This window comes from Oncorhynchus mykiss, chromosome 2 (assembly GCF_057628025.1).
Source record: "Oncorhynchus mykiss isolate SJ-2025 chromosome 2, ASM5762802v1, whole genome shotgun sequence".
Lineage (NCBI taxonomy): Eukaryota > Metazoa > Chordata > Actinopteri > Salmoniformes > Salmonidae > Oncorhynchus > Oncorhynchus mykiss.
Genome location: NC_143023.1, coordinates 45,553,510 through 45,579,230, shown reverse-complemented (window position 1 = coordinate 45,579,230; position 25,721 = coordinate 45,553,510). Strand labels below are relative to the sequence as shown.

Here is a 25,721-nt window from a genome sequence, read left to right as displayed (position 1 = left end):
GTTGTTTGATGAAGACGTTGTCTGCATAATTTTTGGGGGCCTTTTCCCCCAGCATTATCCCAGCCGTATCCGTGGCAGCAGGAAGAATTAAGTCCTCCACAATAGTATGAGGATTGCCTGTCCTAGCCACTCAGTAGCTCACCATATAAGACGCCGCTTCTTATTAACGGTATCTGTTGCTTTTATACATCTTACTACTTTATTCTCGCTCAAAAAACTCCTGTTGCTTATTTTTCAAGTGATCATGTTTCATTTCCGAAATGTCTGCACAAGAGTGAAGGTTTCCGCGAGAGAGTAACGGTTAATGTGATTGGATGTTAATTATTTGACTAGGCTACCTGTATTTGACATTGTGTTATTATACTTATTTCAATTTTTTGGACAGTGAAACGAGGCAACTGAGGCGAGAAAAAAACCTCACCCAAATGTATAGCCCCATTGGAAAATGTAAATGTACCGTTTGAAAATGTGAAAAAAATAAACATATAACTTTTAACCTAACCTACTTACCACGACCACAGAACTACTGACCACAACAACTACTGACCACAAAGACAAAACCATAACTATTGACCACAGATACTGAAAACGACTGACCATAACTACTGACCACACACCTACTGACCAAAACTACTGACCAATACTACCAACCACAACTGCCGCCACAACTATCGACCACAACTATCGACCAAAACGAATGACAATGGCATTTTACATTATAAAGTTATTCAAATAATATAATTAAAGTACAACTTTTTAAACTTCTTCCACTACTTGCAACAATAATTTTAAAGAGCTTTAGCAAGCCCCACAACTTTGCTTGTAAACTTACCATCTTGTTATTATTATTATTAAGCACTCAACTTTAAGCTAAAATCGCAGTGCAAACTTTACAATTAGACTGGTCTGGGTTAAGTTGCTTGTAATATACTTTTTGATATATTTGATAAAAAAGGACCAAAAAACATTTGAACTTAAAATGATACATCTTCTTTCACTTTATAAGCTGAAAAAATTGATTTATTTTAAGATGGTCATACTATGGATCATTTAGCTATTTGACTTTGAATTGTAGTACCCCATTTGGGTATCAAAACAAAAAAACATTTTCCAAATTAATTGAATTTGGATGTTACTACTGTACTCCAAAGAAACACATTGAAAAGCACATTAATAAATGGCAAAAAAAGAAAGTAAAAAAATACATGACAAATAAGATATTTAACTGTCTGTCCTATATCTAGGAGATATACAAAAACGCAGGAAGTACCAGTCAAAAGTTTGGACACTCCTACTCATTCAAGGGTTTTTCTTTATTTTTACATGTTTTTACATTGTAGAATAATAGTGAAGATATCAAAACTATGAAATAACACATATGAAATCATGTAGTAACCAAAAAAGTGTTAAATCAATCACAACTACTGACAACACAACAACAGACCACACATATATTGACTACAACTACTGACCACAACCCGCAACTACTGACCACAACCACATAACTACTGACCACAACTAATTACCACAACCACAACTACTGAACACCAATTACTGGCCATAACTACTGACCACACAACCACTTACCACAACCACAAAACTGTTGGCAACTCAACTACTGAACAAGCAACTAGTGATCATAACTACACAATTACTGACCACAGCTGCTGACTACAACTGCTGACCACACCCACACAATTAGGTAGAACAAAAGATGAGTTCTCCTAATCCTGTGTTGACTACAGACCTTTTTTTCCCCAGAGTTTGTCCAAAAACCCTACAGAAACGCCATTAATTTCCACATCGGCTTTGTCCAACTAAGTATTGTGGAGTTAGTGTCTACAATTTTTTATTTATTTAATTTATTAAGGATCCCCATTAGTTGCTGCCAAGGCAGTCCAAACAACTTCTTGGGGTCCAAACAAATTAAGGTAAAAATGACAATTAAATAAAACATTAGATATTGCATTATCACACCACCACATATGTAAAATACAACATCTGTAATACCAACTTACATACATGTGTGTAGAGTGTGTGTCCTGATGTGTGTGCATATGATTGTTTGTGTGTGTGTCCGCTCACAGTCCGCATTGTTCTATAAGGTGTAGTTTTATCCGTTTTTTTTTTAAATAAAAAAAATCTGTGGTAAACACAGGATTAGGAGGTCTTATCTTTTGTTCTACCTAATTGTATGGTTGTGGTCAGTAGTTGTGTGGTCTGTGTTAATCCAAAAACATAATTCATTTCCACATAGGCTTTGTCCAACTAAGAATGGCGGAGTTAGTGCCTAAAAATTGTTTTATTTTTATTAAGAGTCCCTATTAGCTGCTGCATTTTTTCCAGTATATGCTTTACATTGTTCTATAAGGTGTAGTTTTACAACAAAAAAATATCCGAATTTACTGCTTGCATGAGTTACTTGATGTGGAATAGAGTTCCATGTAGTCATGTCGCTGTGTACTACTGTGCGTTTTTCAGAGTCCGTTCTGAACTTGGGGACTGTGAAGAGACCCTTAGTGGCATGTACGGTATGCATTGGTGTCTGAGCTTTGTGCTAGTCGTTGGTGAGCCTGCCCACAGCTGACCCCACCCCGTTCCTTGTGCCACAGTGAGTGGCTTCTCCATCCCATAGCACATTCGCTCTGCATGGACATGACATTTAACACGAGACACCCGGGACCCTCCCAGTGTGTCATGTAATCACGCAGCGTTTACCGTGCACCGCTCTGCTGCTTAAATACCGGGAACCTCCCTCACACACACCAGTGCCATAGAAAAGCTGCATCCAGCCAGGGAAGAGGCCAGCCAAAGACATTCCAACTCGCATTTCAGTGTTGTTTCCACGTCACTTTCACGAAACCTTACAAGGTGAGACATCGGATTTTGTGATCAAGTAGGCCTAATGGGAAAACGTCAGACAAGATGTTATTTGTTTTGGCGAAATTTGGGGAATAATGGCCTGCAGTAGTTGGTTTATGAAGTGAAATATAAAAGTTTTATAAGGGCATGATCAATGGTCATGTTTTACAGCTGATAGGTTTACGGTGACTTGAGGTTGACTAGGTGGACTTGAACTTGAGAAGTATACTCTGCTTACTTATTGCTACAATGTTAAGTGATGGAGATGCCTTGTGCTCACAGAGAGGGGTGTGTCACATTTATCAATTAGCTAGCAGTTTCTTAAGCATATTCAGTGATTGGTTTCTAGGAAGCAGATGATTGAAAACTAGATTATCACAAATTGTTGTAAAAGTAGGCATACACATTTCCTCCAGTTGCGCAAGTCTTTGAATGTGGAAAGAGTGTGAGAATATGAGGCTCTTGATACAGAGCATTACATGTTTGCCAGACTTTTGTGATTTGTCTTTACGGTGGTTCATTTGGGCAACTTCAGTCTGGTCATAACCAGCGAAAAGGTTAGATGTACAGTAATATTGGTAATTATGGTACCCTAGAGGCAATGTATATCACTCTGAATAGTCTACTGCTCTACCTCAATCTGTATGCAGCCTGTTGCTGTATTAAGCATTTTAATTGTTTATGCTAAACATTTTGAATAAGACTAGTAATAGGCCTTAGACCTAGTAAATATTGATCAAAGGATACATTTGTGAAATGGCCAACTAGGCTACTGTCTAATAGTACAACATGTCCTTATTATGGAAGGTCTTAATTATTATCCAGCTTATTTTGCCAATATTTCTAAGCTCTGTACATTTCCACCTATCCACTAAAGTTGACAAATATAACATATATTACTAATTTGCTAAATTGTTTTATTTCATCTGGGACTGCCACAAACTGACAGATATGAAGAGCTTGCTATATATTTTCAGACAATAAAAAAAGGACTAGATTGTGCCAAGAGCCATGCCCATCTGAGTTGCAATGCATCTTGGTAATGTTAGTTTATTAGCTTTCCTGCACAAGACCACTTTGTTTGATGTGTGTATCCTTAAATCATAGTTCTGCACTGAGTTTATGCCAGACATTGTTTTATAACTTTACTTGGGTAATTAAATAATGGTAGCCATGGAATGTATCCTTTTAAAGAACTCTAGCATCCACGCCATGTTTGGCTTGAAAAATGAGCAAAGAATTTAGCAAGAGCACAAACAGATTTGGGACCCGGCTAAAAATGTTGTCTCTGTTCGAATATGCTAAAATGCATTTTTCCTTCTTTCCTCCAATCCTTACAAAAGTAACTGATCTAACATGATTTTATAGGAATGATATCAAGACTATTTGAACTGGGCCAGTCTCTCATTGCTTTCATGTCAACAAGCGGCGTCATATAGTCTTGTCAGGTGTCTTTTATGACCCACAGCAGAAAAACAAATTAGAGGCTGGGAGATAGGCAAGACTTTGACCCAGATGTTTGGAGCAACAGATTGACAGTCGTCAGACTCTGAGTCAGAACTGGCACACTGTGGCCTGGGGTGGTTCAGTGGGCTAAGCCGCTGCCTCTGGATAACATGTACTGTGCAGTGTACTAGCATTATGAGCATGAGTTTGAATCTCACACAGCACTTTTTCTCTCCTCCTATCTACTTTGCTCTCTATCCAAGAAACACAGAAAAACACAAAGGGAGTGGGAATATCCCACTCCTTAATGACCGGCACTGCCTGAAGACGAGTTCATAAATTACATTTTAATTTGTCGCATACACACTTAGCAGGTGTTATCGCAGGTGCAGCGACAAGCTTAGGTTCCTAGCCCCTATCAATCAATGCAGTAAATGTCAAATAAGCACACAATAATAACAATTTTAATAAAATCAAACATTTAGTACAGTAGTCCACTTGATGTGGATAAATAATATGTCAACCTTATTAAAGTGACCAGTGTTTAGTCCCCAAGGTGCAGGGTAGAGTACCCGATGGTAGCCGGCTAGTGACAGTGGCAAAGTGGCAGAGTACAGTCGTGGCCAAATAGTTTTGAGAATGGCACAAATATTAATTTCCAAAGTTTGCTGCTTAAGTGTCTTTAGATATTGTTGTCAGATGTTACTATGGAATACTGAAGTATAATTACAAGCATTTCACAAGTGTCAAAGGCTTTTATTGACAATTACATGAAGTTGATGCAAAGAGTCAATATTTGCAGTGTTGACCCTTCTTTTTCAAGACCTCTGCAATCTGCCCTGGCATGCTGTCAATTAACTTCTGGGCCACATCCTGATTGATGGCAGCCCATTCTTGCATAATTAATGCTTGGAGTTCATAAGAATTTGTGGGTTTTTGTTTGTCCACCCGCCTCTTAAGGATTGACCACAAGTTCTCAATGGGATTAAGGTCTGGGGAGTTTCCTGGCCATGAACCCAAAATATCAATGTTTTGTTCCCCGAGCTACTTAGTTATCACTTTTGCCTTATGGCAAGGTGCTCCATCATGCTGGAAAAGGCATTGTTCGTCACCAAACTGTTCCTGGATGGCTGGGAGAAGTTGCTCTCGGGAATGTGTTGATACCATTATTCATGGCTGTGTTCTTAGGCAAAATTGTGAGTGAGCCCACTCCCTTGGCTGAGAAGCAACCCCACACATGAATGGTCTCAGGATGCTTTACTGTTGGCATGACACAGGACTGATGGTAGCCCTCACCTTGCCTTCTCCGGACAAGCTTTTATCCGGATGCCCCAAACAATCGGAAAGGGGATTCATCAGAGAAAATGACATAACCCCAGTCCTCAGCAGTTCAATCCCTGTACCTTTTGCAGAATATCAGTCTGTCCCTGATGTTTTTCCTGGAGAGAAGTGGCTTCTTTGCTGCCCTTCTTCACACCAGGCCATCCTCCAAAAGTCTTCACTGTGTGTGCAGATGCACTCACACCTGCCTGCTGCTATTCCTGAGCAAGCTCTGTAGTGGTGGTGCCCCGATCCCACAGCTGAATCAACTTTAGGAGACGGTCCTGGCGTTTGCTGGACTTTCTTGGGCGCCATGAAGCCTTCTTCACAACAATTGAACCGCTTTCCTTGAAGTTCTTGATGATCCGATAAATGGTTGATTTAGGTGCAATCTTACTGGCAGCAATATCCTTGCCTGTGAAGCCCTTTATGTGCACGTGTTTCCTTGCAGGTAACCACAGTCGACAGAGGAAGAACAATGATTCCAAGCACCACCCTCCTTTTGAAGCTTCCAGTCTGTTATTCGAACTCAGCATGACAGAGTGATCTCCAGCCTTGTCCTTGTCAACACTCACACCTGTGTTAACGAGAGAATCACTGACATCAGCTGGTCCTTTTGTGGCAGGGCTGAAATGCAGTGGAAATGTTTTTTGGGGATTCAGTTCATTTGCATGGCAAAGAGGGACTTTGCAATTAATTGTAATTCATCTAATCACTCTTCATAACATTCTGGAGTATATGCAAATTGCCATCATACAAACTGAGGCAGCAGACTTTGTGAAAATTAATATTTGTGTCATTCTCAAAACTTTTGGCCACGGCTGTAGGGTACTGGGCAGAGGGCAGGGTACTGGGCGGAGGCCGTCTAGTGGTGGCTGTTTAACAGTCTGATGGTCTGGGGACAGAATCTGTTTATCAGTCTCTTGTTCCCAGCTTGAATGCACCTGTACTGTGAACAGGCTGTGACTCGGGTGGCTAAGGTCCTTAATAATCTTCTTAGACTTCTTACCATATGGGTGACATATGACCTATAACACGAGTATTCAAACCCATGGGCCTTGAGGGTCAGAGCACATGAATGACCTACTGTGAACATCTGCTGCGACACTTGACACCAATTGGAGCTCGCTGAGTGCTCACTGGCATGTTGGTTGGGTTTTCAAGTGCTCTTGTTACCAGCCACATGCGAGCGACAGTGGCTATGAGATTGTCCCAAATGGTACCCTATTTTCTACATAGTGAACTACTTTTGACAAGAGCCATATGGGCCCTCGTCAGAAGTAGTGCACTATATAGGAAATAGGGTGCCATTTGGGAAATATTCTCATTTTCAAGTAAAGTGAATGTCACAGTATACTGTACCGCGATATATGATAATGTCATCGTGCAACGGTCCTTCACCAGAGGAAGATCAGACCTGAATACCCCCGGCTCATTCGACGAGTAGTGAATTAATAGTATGGTAACAGGTGTGATGGCTTCAAGATTTGAACTTAGACTGATGGTGAAGTTTGGTGCCAGCACATGGATACCCCATACTCTCTCTTCCCCCTCCCTCTCTTGTCCACTTTCTCTCTCGTACAGTACCACTTTCAGTTATTAAAGCTCTAAGTATTATTTTTACTACTGGATACACCTCTTCTCCAATGGGTAATGTTATGTCGACATCAACACTTTGTGCAACACTAAGCAATGTAGAAACAGGAACTTATCTTAAATGCCTATTCTTTTGAAAGTACTGTTTTTCCAAATTGCACCAAGTAATAGCTAAATGGCACCCTGTAGTTACTCTTTTATAAAGCTTCTATTGTAGTGGGCATTTTCATGTTATAAAGAAGCAGGACACAAAATGGCTACCTATATTGCTCAATGATTTCACAGCCACAGAATCTACTGTGTTTTGGTATTAGACTCTCTCCCTTTATATCCACTCTGTAGTCTCTGATATAGGCCTAATCGTGTGCTCCGTGCTGACAAAGAAACAACCAGCCCCTCCAGTGTGTGAGCTCAGTCCTCAGATCTCCAACATAATCTAGGTAGAATCAAGACTTCCAAGGCAGCTGTCTAGGTCTCTTCCTTTTTTCAATATTTCCTAACGACATGCCACTGGCTTTGCTCTGCCCCCGCATGGAGAGAAGGAGAACTATGTTTTTTGACCGTTTCAACATTTGAATTTGCTTTTGCTCAGGAATATTTTCTGTGATAATTAAGATCTGTACATGCCTGTGTCCATATTCACACAATGCTGGAGTGGCTAAGTCATCAAGAACCAGGAAGAATAAATAGTGCCCATGATGCAATCGCCACCCCATAACAGTGAGCCTAGGCAACCAGAAACAGGTCCAGGCAGAGGGTGAGAGACAGATAAGCATTGCTATGGAGACCCAGCATCGCTGTCGGTCGAACGGAAGATGAGGATTGAATGATGGCCTGCAGAGTTGGGCAAAATAACTTACTGTTCGCAACCAAGACATTTTAAATATGATAAAAGGAAAGTCATTGAGTTGAAAATGCCTTGTTACTAAACAATGTGGGGATGCTAACTCCATAGAAAATATAAAAAAGCTCATGCTTTTATTTTTTTAAAGCTAACAATATCCAATTCATAGTAGCCTCTGAAATGACAGAATCTAAGGACTAAAAATACAAAATGAATATATACACTACCGGTCAAACATTTTTGAACACCTACTCATTCAAGGGTTGTTTTTATTTTTACTAGTTTCTACATTGTAGAATAAGTGAAGACATCAAAACTATGAAATAACATATATCGAATCATGTACTAACCAAAAAAAAGTGTTAAACAAATATATTTTATATTTGATATTCTTCAAATAGCCTCCCTTTGCCTTGGCAGCTTTGCACACTCTTGGCATTCTCTTAACGAGCTTCATGAGGTGGTCACCTAGAATGCATTTCAATTAACAGGTGTGCCTTCTTAAATGTAAATTTGTGGAATGTCTTTCCTTCTTAATGTGTTTGAGCCAATCAGTTGTGTTGTGACAAGGTAGGTGTGGTGTACAGAGGATAGCCATAATTGGCAAAAGACCAATGTGACCATATTTATGGCAAGAAGAGCTCAAATAAGAAAAGAGAAACTTGAATGTTTCTTCAAGTGCAGTTGCAAAAACCATCAATGAATGGTTATTGATGCTATGATGAAACTGGCTCTCATGAGGACCACCACAGGAAAGGAAGACCTAGAGTTAACTCTGCTGCAGAGAATAATTTCATTAGAGTTAACAGCCTCAGCAATTGCAGCCCAAGTAAATGCTTCACAGAGTTCAAGTAACAGACACATCTCAACATCAACTGTTCAAAGGAGACTGCATGAATCAGCCCTTAATGGTCAAATTGCTGCATAGAAACCACCACTAAAGGACACCAATAAGAAGAAGAGACTTGCTTGGGCCAAGAAACACATGCAATGGAAATTAGACTGGTGGAAATGTGTCCTTTGGTCTAGAGTCCAAATTGGAGATTTTTGCATCCAACCGCCATGTCTTTGTGAGACACTGTGTGGGTTAATGGATGATCTCCGCATGTGTATTTCCCACCGTAAAGCGTGGAGGTGGTGGTGTTATGGTGTGGGGGTGATTGGCTGGTTACACGGTCTGTGATTTATTTTTGAATTCAAGGCACACTTAACCAGCATGGCTACCACAGCATTCTGCAGCGATACGCCATCCCATCTGGTTTGGGCTTAGAGGGACAATCATTTGTTTTTCAACAGGACAATGACCCAACACACCTCCAGGCTGTGCAAGGGCTATTTGACCAAGAAGGAGAGTGATGGAGTGCTGCATCAGATGATCTGGCCTCCACAATCCCCCAACCTCAACCCAATTGTGATTGTTTGGGATGAGTTGGACCATAGAGTGAAGGAAAAGCAGCCAACACTTGAGTGTGAAAACCTAGCAGCATTGCAGTTCTTGACACAAACAAGATCACCTGCCACTCCTATTTGCCACATCTTCAATTTAAGCCTACTAGAGAGTTCGTCTCCTCAGGCCTGGAGGGAAGCAAAAGTCACCTAACAATAGTAAAGTCCACCTTACTGGCTCAAACAGCCGACCAATCAGCCTGTTACCAACCCTTAGTAAACTTTTGGGAAAAATTGTGTTTTACCAGATACTGTAAAACATACTGATACCACAGTAGCTAAGATGGGGAGAAGTCTGTCCATAATAAAGCGCAGCTCTGCCTTTTAACAACACTATCAACAAGGCAGGTCCTAAAGGCCCTAGTTTTGTCACACCTGGACTACTGTTCAGTAGTCGGGTCAGCTGCCACAAAGAGAGACTAATGAAAATTACAACTGGCTCAGAACAGGGCAGCACGGCTGGCCAGTAAATGTACACAGGGAGCTAACATTAATGATATGCAAGTCAATCTCTCATGACTCAAAGTGGAGGAGAGATCGACTTCATCACTACTTATTTTTGTAAAAAAGTGTTGACTAGCTGAATGCACCAAGCTGTCTGTTTAAACTACTAGCAAACAGCTCAGACACCCATGCATACCACACAAGACATGCCACCAGAGGTCTCTTCACAATCCCCAAGTCCAGAACAGACCAGTGGTGGAAAGTACTTAAGTAAAAATACTTTAAAGTACTACTTAAGTAGTTTGTTGGGGTATCTATACTTTACTACTTATATTCTTGACAACTTTTACTTCACTACATTACTAAAGAAAATATTATACTTTTTACTCCTTACATTTTCTCTGACACCCGAAAGTACTAGCTACATTTTGAATGCTTACAGGACAGGAAAATTGTCTAATTCACACACTTATCAAGAGAACATCCCTGGTCATCCCTAATGCCTCCGATTTGGCAGACTCACTAAACACAAACGCTTAGTTTGTTACTGATGTCTGAGTGTTGAAGTGTGCCCCTGTCTATCCGTAAATTTAAAAAACAAGAAAAGCACTGCTTAATATAAGGAATTAAAAAATTATTTATACTTGTATTTTTGATAGTTAAGTAAATTTTAAACCGAATACTTTTAGACGTTTACTCAAGTAGTATTTTACTCTGTGACTTTCACTTTAACTTGAGTCATTTTCTATGAAGGTATCTTTACTTTTACTTAAATATGACAAGTGGGTACTTTTTCCACCACTGGAACAGACTATGGGAGGCACACAGTACTACATAGAGCCATGACTACATGGAACTCTATTCCACATCAGGTAACTGATGCAAGCAGTAGAATCAGATTTAAAAACCGATAAAAAAAACATCTTATGGAACAGCGGGACTGTTGAAGAGAGACACACACACACACACAGGTACAGACACACACAGGCGCTAGCACGCAGACTCAACACACACATAGTAACATTTTTGTATGGTGGTATTATACATTTTGTATTGTATATTTGAAGTGGCGTAATAACGTTATAGTATGTACTGTTTAATCTTTTATTTTATGTGTAATGAAAGTGCCTTAATGTGTTTGGACCCCAGGAAGAGTAGCTGCTGCCTTGGCAGTAACTAATGGGGATCCCTAAAACAAATACTGCCATACCACTTAAATATTTTGTCTTGCCCATTCACCCACTGAGGCTTAAAAATCCTTTAACCTGTCTCCTCCCCTTCATCTACACGGATTGAAATGGATTTAACAGGTGACATCAATAAGGGATCATCGCTTTCACCTTCATTGACCTGGTCAGTCTAATTCATGGAAAGATATTGTCAGTGTATAACACCATATTAAGGTGTGGGACGTTCACTGTATTAAATGAACAAAGCAAGTCTATTTCGCTCCAGCAGCTGGCATATTATGTCCGTTAACAATTCACCTGTGGGAACATAGCTGCTATCAACAACCGACAACAGAAAGAGTTGCCCACTACTATCCGAGAGATTGTTCGTGAGGAAAGTGCCTCTGCCCTAAACTTGCAATTAAGCCAGTAAATGAATCGCTTGCACTGCTCACTTCTAAAGTGGATACCTACTCAACAAAAGTGGAAAGTTTGGAGACAGCGGCAAATGTGACCGAGTGGTGACTCCATGACCTGGAAATTATTCTCCTAAAAAATTCACCAGAATTACTCAAATCATTCCTGTAAATTCAGTATTCCCGTCACAGGACTTGAAACTGGTGTGGAGGCGGGAATCTTTTCTATGAACTGTTTGGCAGTAGAAGTTTGGTCCAATGCCACTGATAAACATTGCACAACGCACAGGTCCTCTCTATAACCTATCCCAGTGTTTGATTGTACTTATCCACAGTTTAAGTCAAAATGCAAAGTGTTCACCTTGCAGCAGAATCGACGGCTCTGACCTATGTGGAGAAGAGGATTAGCATCTACCTAGATTTGAGTGCCGAACTGTTGAAATAGAGGGCGACTTACAACGAGGTGAGATCCCAGCTACACAAGCTAAACCTGAGATGCGGCTTCATCCACTCTGCAAAATGTATTTTCATCTTTCAGAATACAACACACACACTTTCAACTGCCAATGAGGCTCAAGACTTTTGAGAATCACATCAAGCCCATCACACAAGGGGACGAGCCGACAGATCTAGGTTAACCCCAGTTTGACTGGCTCAATATTCAGGTATGCTATCTATGCACAATCACACAGCCTAGCCTATGGAAGTGATGCTGCCCTCAGCATAAGACAATTATGAAGACACCCCATCAATTGGGTAAAAGGAACACTGTTATTTTTATCGTTATTATTATTGCTGAAATTGGCCTTTGTTTTCATTATATTGCCTATGGTCCAGGACCTTTAGACAATGATGACACCACGCCAATTACTGAACAATGGACATTATATTGATGTGTCATACAGACTGGTGTTGCTTCCTTGTGGGTCTACAGTGCATTGCATCCCTATATGGGCTAAATATAGGGATGCAAAGCTATTCCATTACTATTTTTATTGTACTACTGTTAAGGATAGATGTCCAGTCCCATATGGTCTTCCACACAATTCTTTTTTTATATTAATGGTTGTCCCCCTCCATTTACACTTCATAAGGGAAGGGGGGAATGGTTAACATGGAAGGGTTTCTGGGTGGGGAACGACTAATGTGTGAGTTTCCCTGTGGGTCCTGTTTTTTGTTTCACATCCATGGGCTTATTAACACTAAAGATAACATTTACATCATTAATAATACATTATACATATTTTTTTAAATGGCACCGCCAGCTATTATCTCTTGGAATTTGAAAGGCCTTAATAGTTTGATCAAATATTCCATCAGTCTTGATATCCTAGCAAGAAACCATATTAATATAGCAATGGTCCAAGAAACACACCTGTTCCAAAAGGACACACATAGAAGAAACCATTTGTACAAACTGGCTGCTTTTTCATCAGCCACAATCAAAACTAAAGCTGTAATCATAATGATATATAAGTTACTCAAAATCACCATCTTGGGTAAAAGTGAAAACCACGAAAGCAGAACCACTTTCCTTAAATGTATCCATAATGGAAAGGGTAGCACCATGGTGTAGCTGGAGGAGAGCTAATTTCCATCCTCCTCTGGGTACAATGACTTCAATGCAAAACCTAGGAGGCTCATGGTTCTCACCCACTTCCATAGACTTACTCAGTAATTATGACATCTTCTGGAGGAGGTCCTCCAACCTATCAGAGATCTTGCAGCATGAGTTGACATGTTGTCCATCCAATCAAAGGATCAGAGGATGATTCAAGTACTAAAAGCATAAGCTACAGCTATATAGCACTGCAGTGTATAAAATGTGGTGAGTAATCCACGCTTCAAGATTGTTCTGATCATGCAGACTGGGATATGTTCCGGGTAGCCTCCGAGAATGACATTGACGTATATACTGATATGGTGACTGAGTTTATCAGGAAGTGTATAGGATATGTTGTACACACTGTGCCTACCCTAAAACCTACCCTAACCAGAAACCATGGATAAATGGCAGCATTTGCACAAAACTGTAATCGTGAACCATCACATTTAACCATGGCAAGGTGACTGGGAATGTGGCCAAATACAAACAGTGTCAGTTTCGAGACAAAAAGTCAGTATAGAGACAAAGCGGAGCCGCAATTCATGGGCTCAGACACGAGACATATGTGGCAGGGCCTACAGACAATCACTGACAACAATGGGAAAACCAGCCACACCGACGTCCTGCTTCCGGACAAGCTAAACACCTTTTTTGCCAGCTTTGAGGATAACACAGTGCCACAGACTCGGCCCGCTACCCAATGACTGTGGGCTCTCCTATGTGGTTGACGTGAGTAAAACATTTAAGTGTGTTAACACTCGCAAGGCTGGCGGCCCAGACGGCATTGCTAGCCGCGTCCTCAGTCATGCGCAGACCAGCTGGCTGGAGTGTTTGCGGACATATTCAATCTCTTCCCAAACCAGTCTGCTGTCCCCACATGCTTCAAGATATCCACCATTGTTCCTGTACCCTAGAAAGCAACGGTAACTGATCTAAATTACTATCTTCCCATAGCATTCACTTCTGTCATCCTGAAGTGCTTTGAAAGATTAGTCAAGGATCATATCACCTCTACCTTACCTGACACCCTAGACCCACTTCAATTTGCTTATCGTCCCAATAGATCCACAGACGATGCAATCCCCATCGCACACTGCCATATCCCATCTGGACAAGGGGAATACCTATGTAAGAATGCTGTTCATTGACCATAGCTCAGCATTCAACACCATAGTACCCTCCAAGCTCATCATTAAGCTTGAGGGCCCTGGGTCTGAACCCCGCCCTGTGCAACTGGGTCCTGGACTTCCTGACAGGCTGCCTCCATGTGGTGAAGGTATGAAACAACACCTCTACTTCCCTGATCCTCAACACTTGGGCCCCACAAGGATGAGTGCTCAGCCCCCTCCTGTACTCCCTGTTCACCCATGACTGAGTGGCCACGCACGCCTCAAATCAAATGTATTTATATTGCCCTTCTTACATCAGCTGATATATCAAAGTGATGTACAGAAACCCAGCCTAAAACCCCAAACAGAAAACAATGCAGGTGTAGAAGCACGGTGGCTAGGAAAAACTCCCTAGAAAGGCCAAAACCTGAGGAAACAGGTTATGAGGGGTGGCCAGTCCTCTTCTGGCTGTGCCAGGTGGAGATTATAATAGAACACGGCCAAGATGTTCAAATGTTCATAAATGACCAGCATGGTCAAATAATAGTAATCAATAAACAGGTCAGGGTTCCATAGCCGCAGGCAGAACAGTTGAAACTGGAGCAGCAGCACAGCCAGTTGGACTGGGGACAACAAGGAGTCATCATGCCAGGTAGTCCTGAGGCATGGTCCTCCGAGAGAGAGAAAGAAAGAAAGAGAATTAGAGAGAGAGCATACTTAAATTCACACAGGACCCCGGATAAGACAGGAGAAATACTCCAGATATAACAGACTGACCCTAGCCCCCCGACACAAACTACTGCAGCAGACACTGCAGGAGACACTGTGGCCCCATCCGATGATACCACCGGACAGGGCCAAACAGGCAGGATATAACCCCACCCACTTTGCCAAAGCACAGCCCCCACACCACTAGAGGGATATCTTCAACCACCAACTTAACATCCTGAGACAAGGCCGAGTATAGCCCACAAAGATCTCAGCCACGGCACAACCCAAGGGGGGGGCGCCAACCCAGACAGGAAGACCACGTCACTGACTAAACCCACTCAAGTGACGCACCCCTCCTAGGGATGGCATGGAAGAGCACCAGTAAGCCAGTGACTCAGCCCCTGTAATAGGGTTAGAGGCAGAGAATCCCAGTGGAGAGAGGGGAACCGGCCAGGCAGAGACAGCAAGGGTGGTTCGTTGCTCCAGTGCCTTTCCGTTCACCTTCACACTCCTGGGTCAGACTACACTCAATCATAGGACCTACTGAAGGGATGAGTCTTCAATAATACTTAAAGGTTGAGATCGAGTCTGCGTCTCTCACAAGGGTAGGCAGACCATTCCATAAAAATGGAGCTCTATAGGAGAAAGACCTGCCTCCAGCTGTTTGCTTAGAAATTCTAGGGACAATCATCAAGTTAGCAAACATCACAACAGTAGTAGGCCTGAATGCCAACAATGACGAGACAGCCTACAGGGAGGAGGTGAGGAGAATAACCTCTCACACAATGTCAACAAAACAAAGGAGCTGATCGTGGATTTCAGTAAACAGCAGAAGGAGCAGCCCCTATCCACATCCATGTACTGGTGTTCTCTGGACGTTTTGGAGATGGCAATGAATAGTGATGAATTCAAAAACGGCACTCTGATGATTGGCAGGGGAACCAATGCGTTCCAGAAATTTGCTTTTGGGGAGGTGATTTGACACCCCTGGCAGCTGCGGCAATAGTCTTCCATGGCCTTTAAATGGTTTAACTTGGGTTAAATGTATTGGGTAGCCTTCCACAAGCTTCTCACAATAAGTTGGGTGAATTTTGGCCCATTCCTCCTGACAGAGCTGGTCAGGTTTGTAGGCCTCCTTGCTCGCACACACCTTTTCAGTTCTGCCCACAAATATTCTATAGGATTGAGGTCAGGGCTTTGTGATGGCCACTCCAATACCTTGATTTTGTTGTCCTTAAGCCATTTTGCCACAACTTTGGAAGTATGCTTGGGGTCATTGTCCATTTGGAAGACCCATTTGCGATCAAGCTTTAACTTCCTGACTGATGTCTTCGGACGTTGCTTCAATATATACACATAATTTTCCTTCCTCATGTTGCCATCTATTTTGTGAAGTGCACCAGTCCCTCCTGCAGCAAAGCACCCCGACAACATGATGTTGCCACCCCCGTGCTTCATGGTTGGGATGGTGTTCTTCGGCTTGCAAGCCTCCCCCTTATTCCTCCGAACATAACAATGGTCATTATGGCCAAACAGTTCTATTTTTGTTTCATCAGACCAGAGGACATTTCTCCAAAAAGTAGTCTTTGTCCCCATGTGCAAACCGTACTCTGGCTTTTTTTCATGGCGGATTGGAGCAGTGGCTTCTTCCTTGCTTAGCGGCCTTTCAGGTTATGTCGATATAGGACTCGTTTTACTATGGATATAGATAATTTTGTAACTGTTTCTGCCAGCATCTTCAAGGTCCTTTGCTGTTGTTCTGGTCTTTCTACGAACTGAGGTACTCAAACTGCTTTACATAGTAAGGGGGAAACTCACCTTACCCACCACCATGATGATGCACACAACCATTTTGTGCCAGAATGCTCACCACACATTAGCTAGCATGGTGAAGAGGCGTGGAGTGATATACATTACACCAATGAAAAAAAATGAGTTGTATTAGCAGTTATTCGTATTAGCAGTAGAGAAAAGTAGGTACCAGAGCACAGTGCTGTTTCTTGCTCTGAGAGGATGTACTGAAGGAAAACTGAGGGGATCAGACTGACCCTCTCTCTTCCTTTTTATGTCTCTCAGATGACCACTAAGGAGAAGCTGATCACCCATGTGTTGGCTGGTGAGCCCGTTGGCTCCCGAAGCAAGGTGACAGTGGTTGGCGTCGGCATGGTTGGCATGGCCTCCGCAGTCAGCGTCCTGCTCAAGGTAAGACCGATGGAGGGGGTAAGGTGTGATCAGGGTTGAGTATGTGACTTTGTAAATGTAATCCGTTACAATTACTCGTGTCCCAAATGTTGATCAGTAACATACCTTTTGGATTACACAAATTCAGTAACGTAATCTGATTACTTTTAGATTACTTTCCCTTACGAGGCATTAGAAGAATACAATAATGAATATTACCAATTGAATCACATCTATTGCAGGATAAATCAGTGTTAGAGTTTACATAGCTGGCCATAAATGGATGTTGCATATTAATTTATGGGTTGGTTATGTAGGCTTATTTTAACCCATTGCTTTCTACTACAGATAATATGATTAGGCAATATTTTTACATAAAAAAAATTGTCAGATTTTCAGTCATTCCAATGACTTTGATATCACTTGATCTTTAAGAATAGGTCTTGGAAATATTGAAATATAGATTTGCCATAAGCCAACAATTAAGAACTAAGATCTGACTTCCACAGAGCGGAGTTTTGTCAGCTAAGGGCTTATTAGCCTACTCTGTTAATTTTTTTTGTCATGGAGGACTGATTGGGCTCATTGCTTAAAGTTGAAAAATAAATGCTGCTCTCATGGAATGGCATGCTTTAATTAAGAACTACCGAAAAGTGCAATTTGCACATAAAAATGTATTGATGTCATATGCTGCATTTGCTATAGGCCTATTTTTGACATTTTTTTTGGTGACACTTTGATGTTGCGATAATTTGCAGGTGTTTAAGTCTTTGCAAAAGTGTTTGAGCATGTTATGTTAGGCCTACGGACATATTTTCTTTGAATCATCATGAAATTAGATTGAGCAATTAAAGCCCCACTCGTGGTCTTCTTAAATGAAACTCATTTTTGACAGTATGGAGCACAATATCACAGAGAAGTTTAGAAGAGAGGAACTCCCTGTGATTCACAGCAATGTGCTAGGTAGATAGCAATAATGACTGAATTTGGGGATGATTTTTTGTTGTTATTTAGCCTGGAAGTCACAGAGACCACGGTGTCTTTTGCAGATGAGCCCTGCATGAACACATTAATAAACCACAATTACTCTATAAATATCTATATAATTAAATTACACAATACATGAAAATCATACACAAAACATGAAAACAAGATAAAATCATATAAAACAAACATTCTTCAGTAAAAAGGCCCTCTAATATCTGCCTGGATTACCCAAGAGGCACCAACACCACCAACTTTAAAAGGTCAGACACACCCTTGGGACTGTTAATTGTTTGCATACCGACAGTACTTACGTACCTCTGGACAGAGTGTTAGCAGTCAATCTCTTTAGTTTTCTCAGAGCAAGACTTTTGAAGTCATCAGCCACGCAGACTTGCTAAAATACTTCAAACCAGAATGTGGCAGCATTGTTTGGCAATGCATTTCGGTTCATATTGCTCATGGTCTAGATTCCAAACTATCTGCGCTGTTGTTGCTATTTTGTAGAAAACCCTTGTTGATACTCGTCAGATGGCCACAGCTACATAACTTTAAAAAGAAAAGGAGAGCCGCACACACTAGGAGCTCTGACGCAATAATTTAATAACCTAATAACCAACTTTTCAACAGACAAGCTGTCTTCATCACGGTATAACAACAAACCCTGCAGGTCACTAGTTTATATAGTTTCAAAGGACACACAGGTGTCTGTAATCATGGCCGGGTGTGGCTTGATATCACTGGTTAATTTACAAATAAAAATAGAACATGTAAAAAACATGAATGGATACCATACGATCACAGATACAATTCGGCTACATAGGCCTACAAACATTTACAATGAATAGCAAAATCACAATAATCACAAGAATGGCTTCAGATCAAAGTCTACATTGAGACCGAAGGGAGCAAGGGTCTTTAAATTAAAGATCCAGGCAGCCTCTCGTTTTTACAATTAATTGTCAAGGTCACCCCCTAGAAAGGGTGAGGTGTTCGATGCCGATATAACGTAGGGACAAAATAGAGTGGTTCGCTTCCAAAAAGTAGGCCGCAACTGGATACGTTGAGTTTTTGCACCTAATGGTGCTACGATGCTCAGAGATTCTTACTTTTAATTTGCGCTTCATTTTACCCATATAGCGTTGCACTCCATGTCTGAAATGAACTGTATATTTTATTTGATTAAATATTGTGGTAAAATGGAGTGGATTTGTAGGGCCAGTTTCCCCAGACACAGATTAAGCCTTGTCAGGGACTAACAAGCAGTTTCTGTGAAATTGCTTTTAGGCTAAGATTTAGCCTTCATCTTGTGTCTGGGAATCCTGCCGCTTAATTACAGTGCCTTGCGAAAGTATTCGGCCCCCTTGAACTTTGCGACCTTTTGCCACATTTCAGGCTTCAAACATAAAGATATAAAACTGTATTTTTTTGTGAAGAATCAACAACAAGTGGGACACAATCATGAAGTGGAACGACATTTATTGGATATTTCAAACTTTTTTAACAAATCAAAAACTGAAAAATTGGGCGTGCAAAATTATTCAGCCCCCTTAAGTTAATACTTTGTAGCTCCACCTTTTGCTGCGATTACAGCTGTAAGTTGCTTGGGGTATGTCTCTATCAGTTTTGCACATCGAGAGACTGACATTTTTTCCCATTCCTCCTTGCAAAACAGCTCGAGCTCAGTGAGGTTGGATGGAGAGCATTTGTGAACAGCAGTTTTCAGTTCTTTCCACAGATTCTCGATTGGATTCAGGTCTGGACTTTGACTTGGCCTTTCTAACACCTGGATATGTTTATTTTTGAACCATTCCATTGTAGATTTTGCTTTATGTTTTGGAGCATTGTCTTGTTGGAAGACAAATCTCCGTCCCAGTCTCAGGTCTTTTGCAGACTCCATCAGGTTTTCTTCCAGAATGGTCCTGTATTTGGCTCCATCCATCTTCCCATCAATTTTAACCATCTTCCCTGTCCCTGCTGAAGAAATGCAGGCCCAAACCTTGATGCTGCCACCACCATGTTTGACAGTGGGTATGGTGTGTTCAGGGTGATGAGCTGTGTTGCTTTTACGCCAAACATAACGTTTTGCATTGTTGCCAAAAAGTTCAATTTTGGTTTCATCTGACCAGAGCACCTTCTTCCACATGTTTGGTGTGTCTCCCAGGTGGCTTGTGGCAAACTTTAAACAACACTTTTTATGGATATCTTTAAGAAATGGCTTTCTTCTTGCCACTCTTCCATAAAGGCCAGATTTGTGCAATATACGACTGATTGTTGTCCTATGGACAGAGTCTCCCACCTCAGCTGTAGATCTCTGCAGTTCATCCAGAGTGATCATGGGCCTCTTGGCTGCATCTCTGATCAGTCTTCTTCTTGTATGAGCTGAAAGTTTAGAGGGACGGCCAGGTCTTGGTAGATTTGCAGTGGTCTGATACTCCTTCCATTTCAATATTATCGCTTGCACAGTGCTCCTTGGGATGTTTAAAGCTTGGGAAATCTTTTTGTATCCAAATCCGGCTTTAAACTTCTTCACAACAGTATCTCGGACCTGCCTGGTGTGTTCCTTGTTCTTCATGATGCTCTCTGCACTTTTAACGGACCTCTGAGACTATCACAGTGCAGGTGCATTTATACGGAGACTTGATTACACACAGGTGGATTGTATTTATCATCATTAGTCATTTAGGTCAACATTGGATCATTCAGAGATCCTCACTGAACTTCTGGAGAGAGTTTGCTGCACTGAAAGTAAAGGGGCTGAATAATTTTGCATGCCCAATTTTTCAGTTTTTGATTTGTTAAAAAAGTTTGAAATATCCAATAAATGTCGTTCCACTTCATGATTGTGTCCCACTTGTTGTTGATTCTTCACAAAAAAATACAGTTTTATATCTTTATGTTTGAAGCCTGAAATGTGGCAAAAGGTCGCAAAGTTCAAGGGGGCCGAATACTTTCACAAGGCACTGTATATCCATATCCTTTTCTATATGGATTATATTCCTGAACCCTAACAAGCCTTGTGTTGACCAGGACCTGTGCGATGAGCTGTGCCTGATTGATGTGATGGAGGAAAAGCTGAAGGGTGAGGTCATGGACCTGCAGCATGGCAGCCTCTTCTGCAAGACCCACAAGATCGTGGGCGATAAGGGTGAGTGAGGAGTCATACACTTATGCGCACACACTAACACACACACACGCACAAATTAGTTGTGCACACACACAAAGACACAAACACACATATGCACAAACAAGTTGTGCACACACACTGATTTGTTGTGGAGGTGCTCAGAACCCTAGGTTGTATTTGTGTGTGTTTAATGTGCATCTTACCTTGAGTTGCCCACTGTTATATAATCAATCCCTGGTTACATTGTGTGTGTGTCCTCCCCCACTCCAGACTACAGTACAACCGCCCATTCCAAGGTGGTGGTGGTCACCGCCGGTGCTCGTCAGCAGGAGGGCGAGAGTCGTCTGAACCTGGTGCAGCGTAACGTCAACATCTTCAAGTTCATCATCCCCCAGATCGTCAAGTACAGCCCCAACGCTATCCTGCTGGTCGTCTCCAACCCCGGTACAAGAGGAGGCCGGGAGGGAGGGAGTAATTTGGTTGAACATGATCTAGTGACTTGATCATTACTCTAGAATTGTGCGAAGTCATTGACAGGTTTGAATTAGATGTTAGTGCTGGCCTGCTCACTCCATAGCTCTCCAGGGCCAGGTTACATTATCAGGAACAACTGCATGGTCTTTTTGCATACAACTACAGTCCATACTCCAATTAGCAAAGTCAATGCTGGCTTCATACATATGAAAATGTAATTTAAGGGGTATGGTTAGGGTTTGTTTTCTTATCTCAAATTGTGATAACATTTGTAACCCCCCCTTTCTCCTTTCTCTCCTCTGTCTATCCCAGTTGACATCCTGACCTACGTGGCCTGGAAGCTGAGCGGTTTCCCCCGTCACCGCGTCATCGGTTCCGGCACCAACCTGGACTCCGGTCGTTTCCGCCACCTTATGGGCGAGAAGCTGCACCTTCACCCCTCCAGTTGCCACGGCTGGATCATTGGAGAGCACGGAGACTCCAGTGGTATGTTGGCTATGGCTTCAAATCCACTCCGGAACCGTCTCTATGTCCATACCATATTATGGAAAACCTTCATGGACATTGGTATCTATGACAGAAAGGTAACTGACTGGATACCTGTCTCTTTTCTTACTCCCAGTGCCCGTATGGAGTGGCGTGAATGTTGCTGGTGTTTCCCTGAAAGGCCTAAACCCACACATGGGCACAGACGCAGACAAGGAGGACTGGAAGCATCTCCACAAGATGGTGGTCGATGGGTGAGTCTTATAAAACACACATCGCTATCTGTTCAATTACACTACATTACCAAACGTATGTGGACACCTGCTCGTCAAACATCTCAATCCAAAATAATGGGCATTAATATACATTTGGTGGCCCGTTTGCTGATATGACAGCTTTCACTCTTCTGGGAAGGCTTTCCACAAGATGTTGGAACATTGCGGCAGGGACTTGCTTCCATTCAGCCACAAGAGCGTTAGTGAGGTCAGGCAGCAGATGTTGGACGATTAGCCCAGGGTCGCAGTCTAAGTCAGGGCTCTGTGCCACCCAGTCAAGTCCTTCCACACCGATCTCGACAAACCATTTCTGTATGGACCTTGCTTTGTGCACGGGGGCATTGTCATGGTGAAACATGAAAGGGCCATACTCAAACTGTTGCCAGAAAGTTGGAAGCACAGAATTGTCTAGAATGTCATATGCTGTAGTGTTAAGATTTCCCTTCACTGGAAATAAGGGGCCTAGCCTGAGCCATGAAAAACAGCTCCAGACCATTATTCGTCCTCCACCAAACTGTACAGTTGGCACTATGCATTGGGGCAGGTAGCATTCTCCTGGCATCCGCCAAATCCGTCGGACTGCTAGATGGTGAAGCGTGATTCATCACTCCAGAGAACGTATTTCCAATGCTCCTGAGTCCAATGGCGGCGAGCTTTACAACACTCCAGCCAACGCTTGGCATTGCGCATGGTGATCTTAGGTTTGTGTGTGGCTGCTCGGCTATGGATAGCCATTTCATGAAGCTCCCGACGAACAGTTCTTGTGTTGACATTGCTTCCAGAGGCAGTTTGGAACTGGGTAGTCCGTGTTGCAACCGAGGACACAATTTTTTACACACTATGCGCTTCAGCACTCATCGGTCCCACTCTGTGAGTGTGTGTGGCCTACCACTTCGCGGCTGAGCCGTTGTTGCTCTTAGATGTTTTCACTTCACAATAACAGCACTTACAGTTGACCAGGGCAGCTTTAGCAGGGCAGAATCTCTTATGGAGATAGCATTGCTGGCTGTGTGCTCGATTTTTGTCATCAACAGGTGTGCCTGAAATAGCCAAATCCACTAATTTGAAGGGGTGTCCACATACTTGTACATATATAATGTACATCTGTCGAGGATCGTTTTAAAAAGGAAAATTACCATTTCTTATTGGACAAGTTCCGATAGATACCCCTCCTTCCCCACCGAAAAATATATTATATTTTCAGAATTAGGCCTAATTGGAAACTGGTCCTTAGAGTTTGACTCCAAATGAATCAATAAATAACAATAATGGAAGTAGAGAATAAATTACTTCACTCCCAATCAAATCCGATAGAGTTTGGAGGAATGAGGATGGAATTTGGCCCTAGGCTAAGAGCCAAAAACATACTGGAACTAGCCCAGTAAGTACTGACTACGCCATTGTGTTACATCTTTACCTGGCATCTAGGTCTAAAGCAGATAAGTTGATATGTAATGCTGCAGACTGTAAAGGTATAACTATTAATTACAAGTTAGTACAAGTAATTCACAACCCACTTTAACTAGTTTCAAGGGAATTTGTCCCTGCTGTTTTCTAAATGTATTTTCCTGTAGTAGTTCTTAGCATTCACAATAGGAAAACCTATGCACTTTTCCTACGAAATTACATTTGAAATGTGTTAAACTCTTCTCCTCGTGTCTCTCTCTGTCATATAGTGCCTATGAGGTCATCAAGCTGAAGGGTTACACCTCCTGGGCTATCGGCATGTCTGTCGCTGACCTGGTTGAGAGCATCCTGAAGAACCTTCACAAAGTTCACCCTGTGTCCACCCTGGTCCAGGTAAGAAGTCCATCAGCCATGCTCTACATGTGCCTTGATACCAAACATTTACATTTTATAGCAGTCTTATCCAGGGTGACTTACAGCGAGTGCATTAATTTAGATACTACCATACTACTCATAGCTAAGAGTGTGCTGAATCCATAACACTCCTGGTGGTTCCAATCAGGGGGAAAATACAGTAGAGTAAATGGTATAATATATTACCAAACAGGTCTAAGAGGGTTTAAAGAAGATCGATGGATCTTTGGTTGTTGTAGCATAGCAGTGGGTGAACTCAACTTGAATGAAAAACACAGCCAGCACTCACAAATAAAGTATTTATATGAATGTTTTTCAAGAAAACTATTTGCTACACTGTATACCTAATGTGTGTTATGACTGAAGAGATAAGGATTAAGTTGGCTCTTCTTTACACATAAATACAGACATATCTGATAGCTTTATTTGGGCCAACCATAGTCAAAACAGGTCAAGGTCACAGATGTATGGACTTGACACACACACTAATATTACACCAGTCCACCTGTGATCCATCCCTAATCAGACTCTCTTCTTCCCTCCCTCTCAGGGGATGCACGGTGTGAAAGATGAGGTGTTCCTCAGTGTGCCATGCGTGCTGGGCAACAGTGGTCTGACCGACGTCATCCACATGACCCTGAAGCCCGAGGAAGAGAAGCAACTAATCAACAGCGCCGAGACCCTGTGGGGCGTACAGAAAGAGCTCACATTGTAAAGCGGAGGGTTAATTTTATCAGCAATGAGACAATACTCAATCACCTATTTTTCCCAGACTAAAACCAATGATAATGAGATGTCCTGAAACTATGACAAATGCAAATTACTTTTCATTTTAGTCTACGAAAATGTGACAAGACTTCCACGTGAGGCTATAATGGACATTCATGGTCGACTGATAAGTTACTTATCAGGACGAAATTACAACAAAAAAAACGTTGTAAAGAGCCCCCTGTGCCATCTGGATATACTTACGATACGATTTACTCCAACCAAATAAAACTACCAGGATAATGAAACAACCAATCTGTTTTCTCTCTCCGTGTGTGCGCATGCTATGCCTGTATGGTAGTTGTGTTTACATGTTAGAATTGCATCCGATTCAGTTGTTTGAGGCAGGGTTTTACACATTCGCAGATTAGAGATCTCATTCAATGAGGTGAAATGGAGGTCCCTGGTCTTCCTCTCAACTGAGGTCAGAGGGTGGGATATCAACGATAGGGTCCATATTATGACATAGCAGAACTAAACTGTAGAACTAAAACATGACAGTCTCTTTGCATACAACAAGCATCGGCTGCTCTAGGTTATCAAGTCAGAAAAGTTAGACCAATGTTTGACTTGTCAATGGTCAGCCTTACGAGGCGAATGATTTTTTTGGGAGGGGTGGCTCCGCACAACAGTGTG

The 25,721-nt window shown here is 42.0% G+C and overlaps 1 protein-coding gene across 1 annotated transcript; it reads left to right on the top strand.

Annotated features, from left to right (window-relative positions):
* Positions 1 to 2,767: 2,767 nt before the first annotated feature.
* On the top strand, positions 2,768 to 25,340 carry ldha (lactate dehydrogenase A4). Its single transcript, XM_021564046.3, has 8 exons — positions 2,768 to 2,871; positions 17,046 to 17,171; positions 21,165 to 21,282; positions 21,532 to 21,705; positions 22,048 to 22,221; positions 22,358 to 22,475; positions 24,173 to 24,296; positions 24,868 to 25,340. Exons 2-8 carry the CDS (start codon positions 17,046 to 17,048, stop codon positions 25,030 to 25,032), a joined length of 999 nt encoding a protein of 332 aa, XP_021419721.1. The 5' UTR covers positions 2,768 to 2,871; the 3' UTR covers positions 25,033 to 25,340.
* The last annotated feature ends 381 nt before the right edge of the window (positions 25,341 to 25,721 follow it).

Bases quoted from the DNA above. Each gene is read 5' to 3' on its own strand.
- ldha (XM_021564046.3), top strand. From the start codon at position 17,046: ATGACCACTAAGGAGAAGCTGATCACCCATGTGTTGGCTGGTGAGCCC. The intron at 21,283-21,531 runs GTGAGTGAGGAG...CCCCCACTCCAG, and splicing joins CAAGATCGTGGGCGATAAGG to ACTACAGTACAACCGCCCAT. The intron at 21,706-22,047 runs GTACAAGAGGAG...TGTCTATCCCAG, and splicing joins GCTGGTCGTCTCCAACCCCG to TTGACATCCTGACCTACGTG.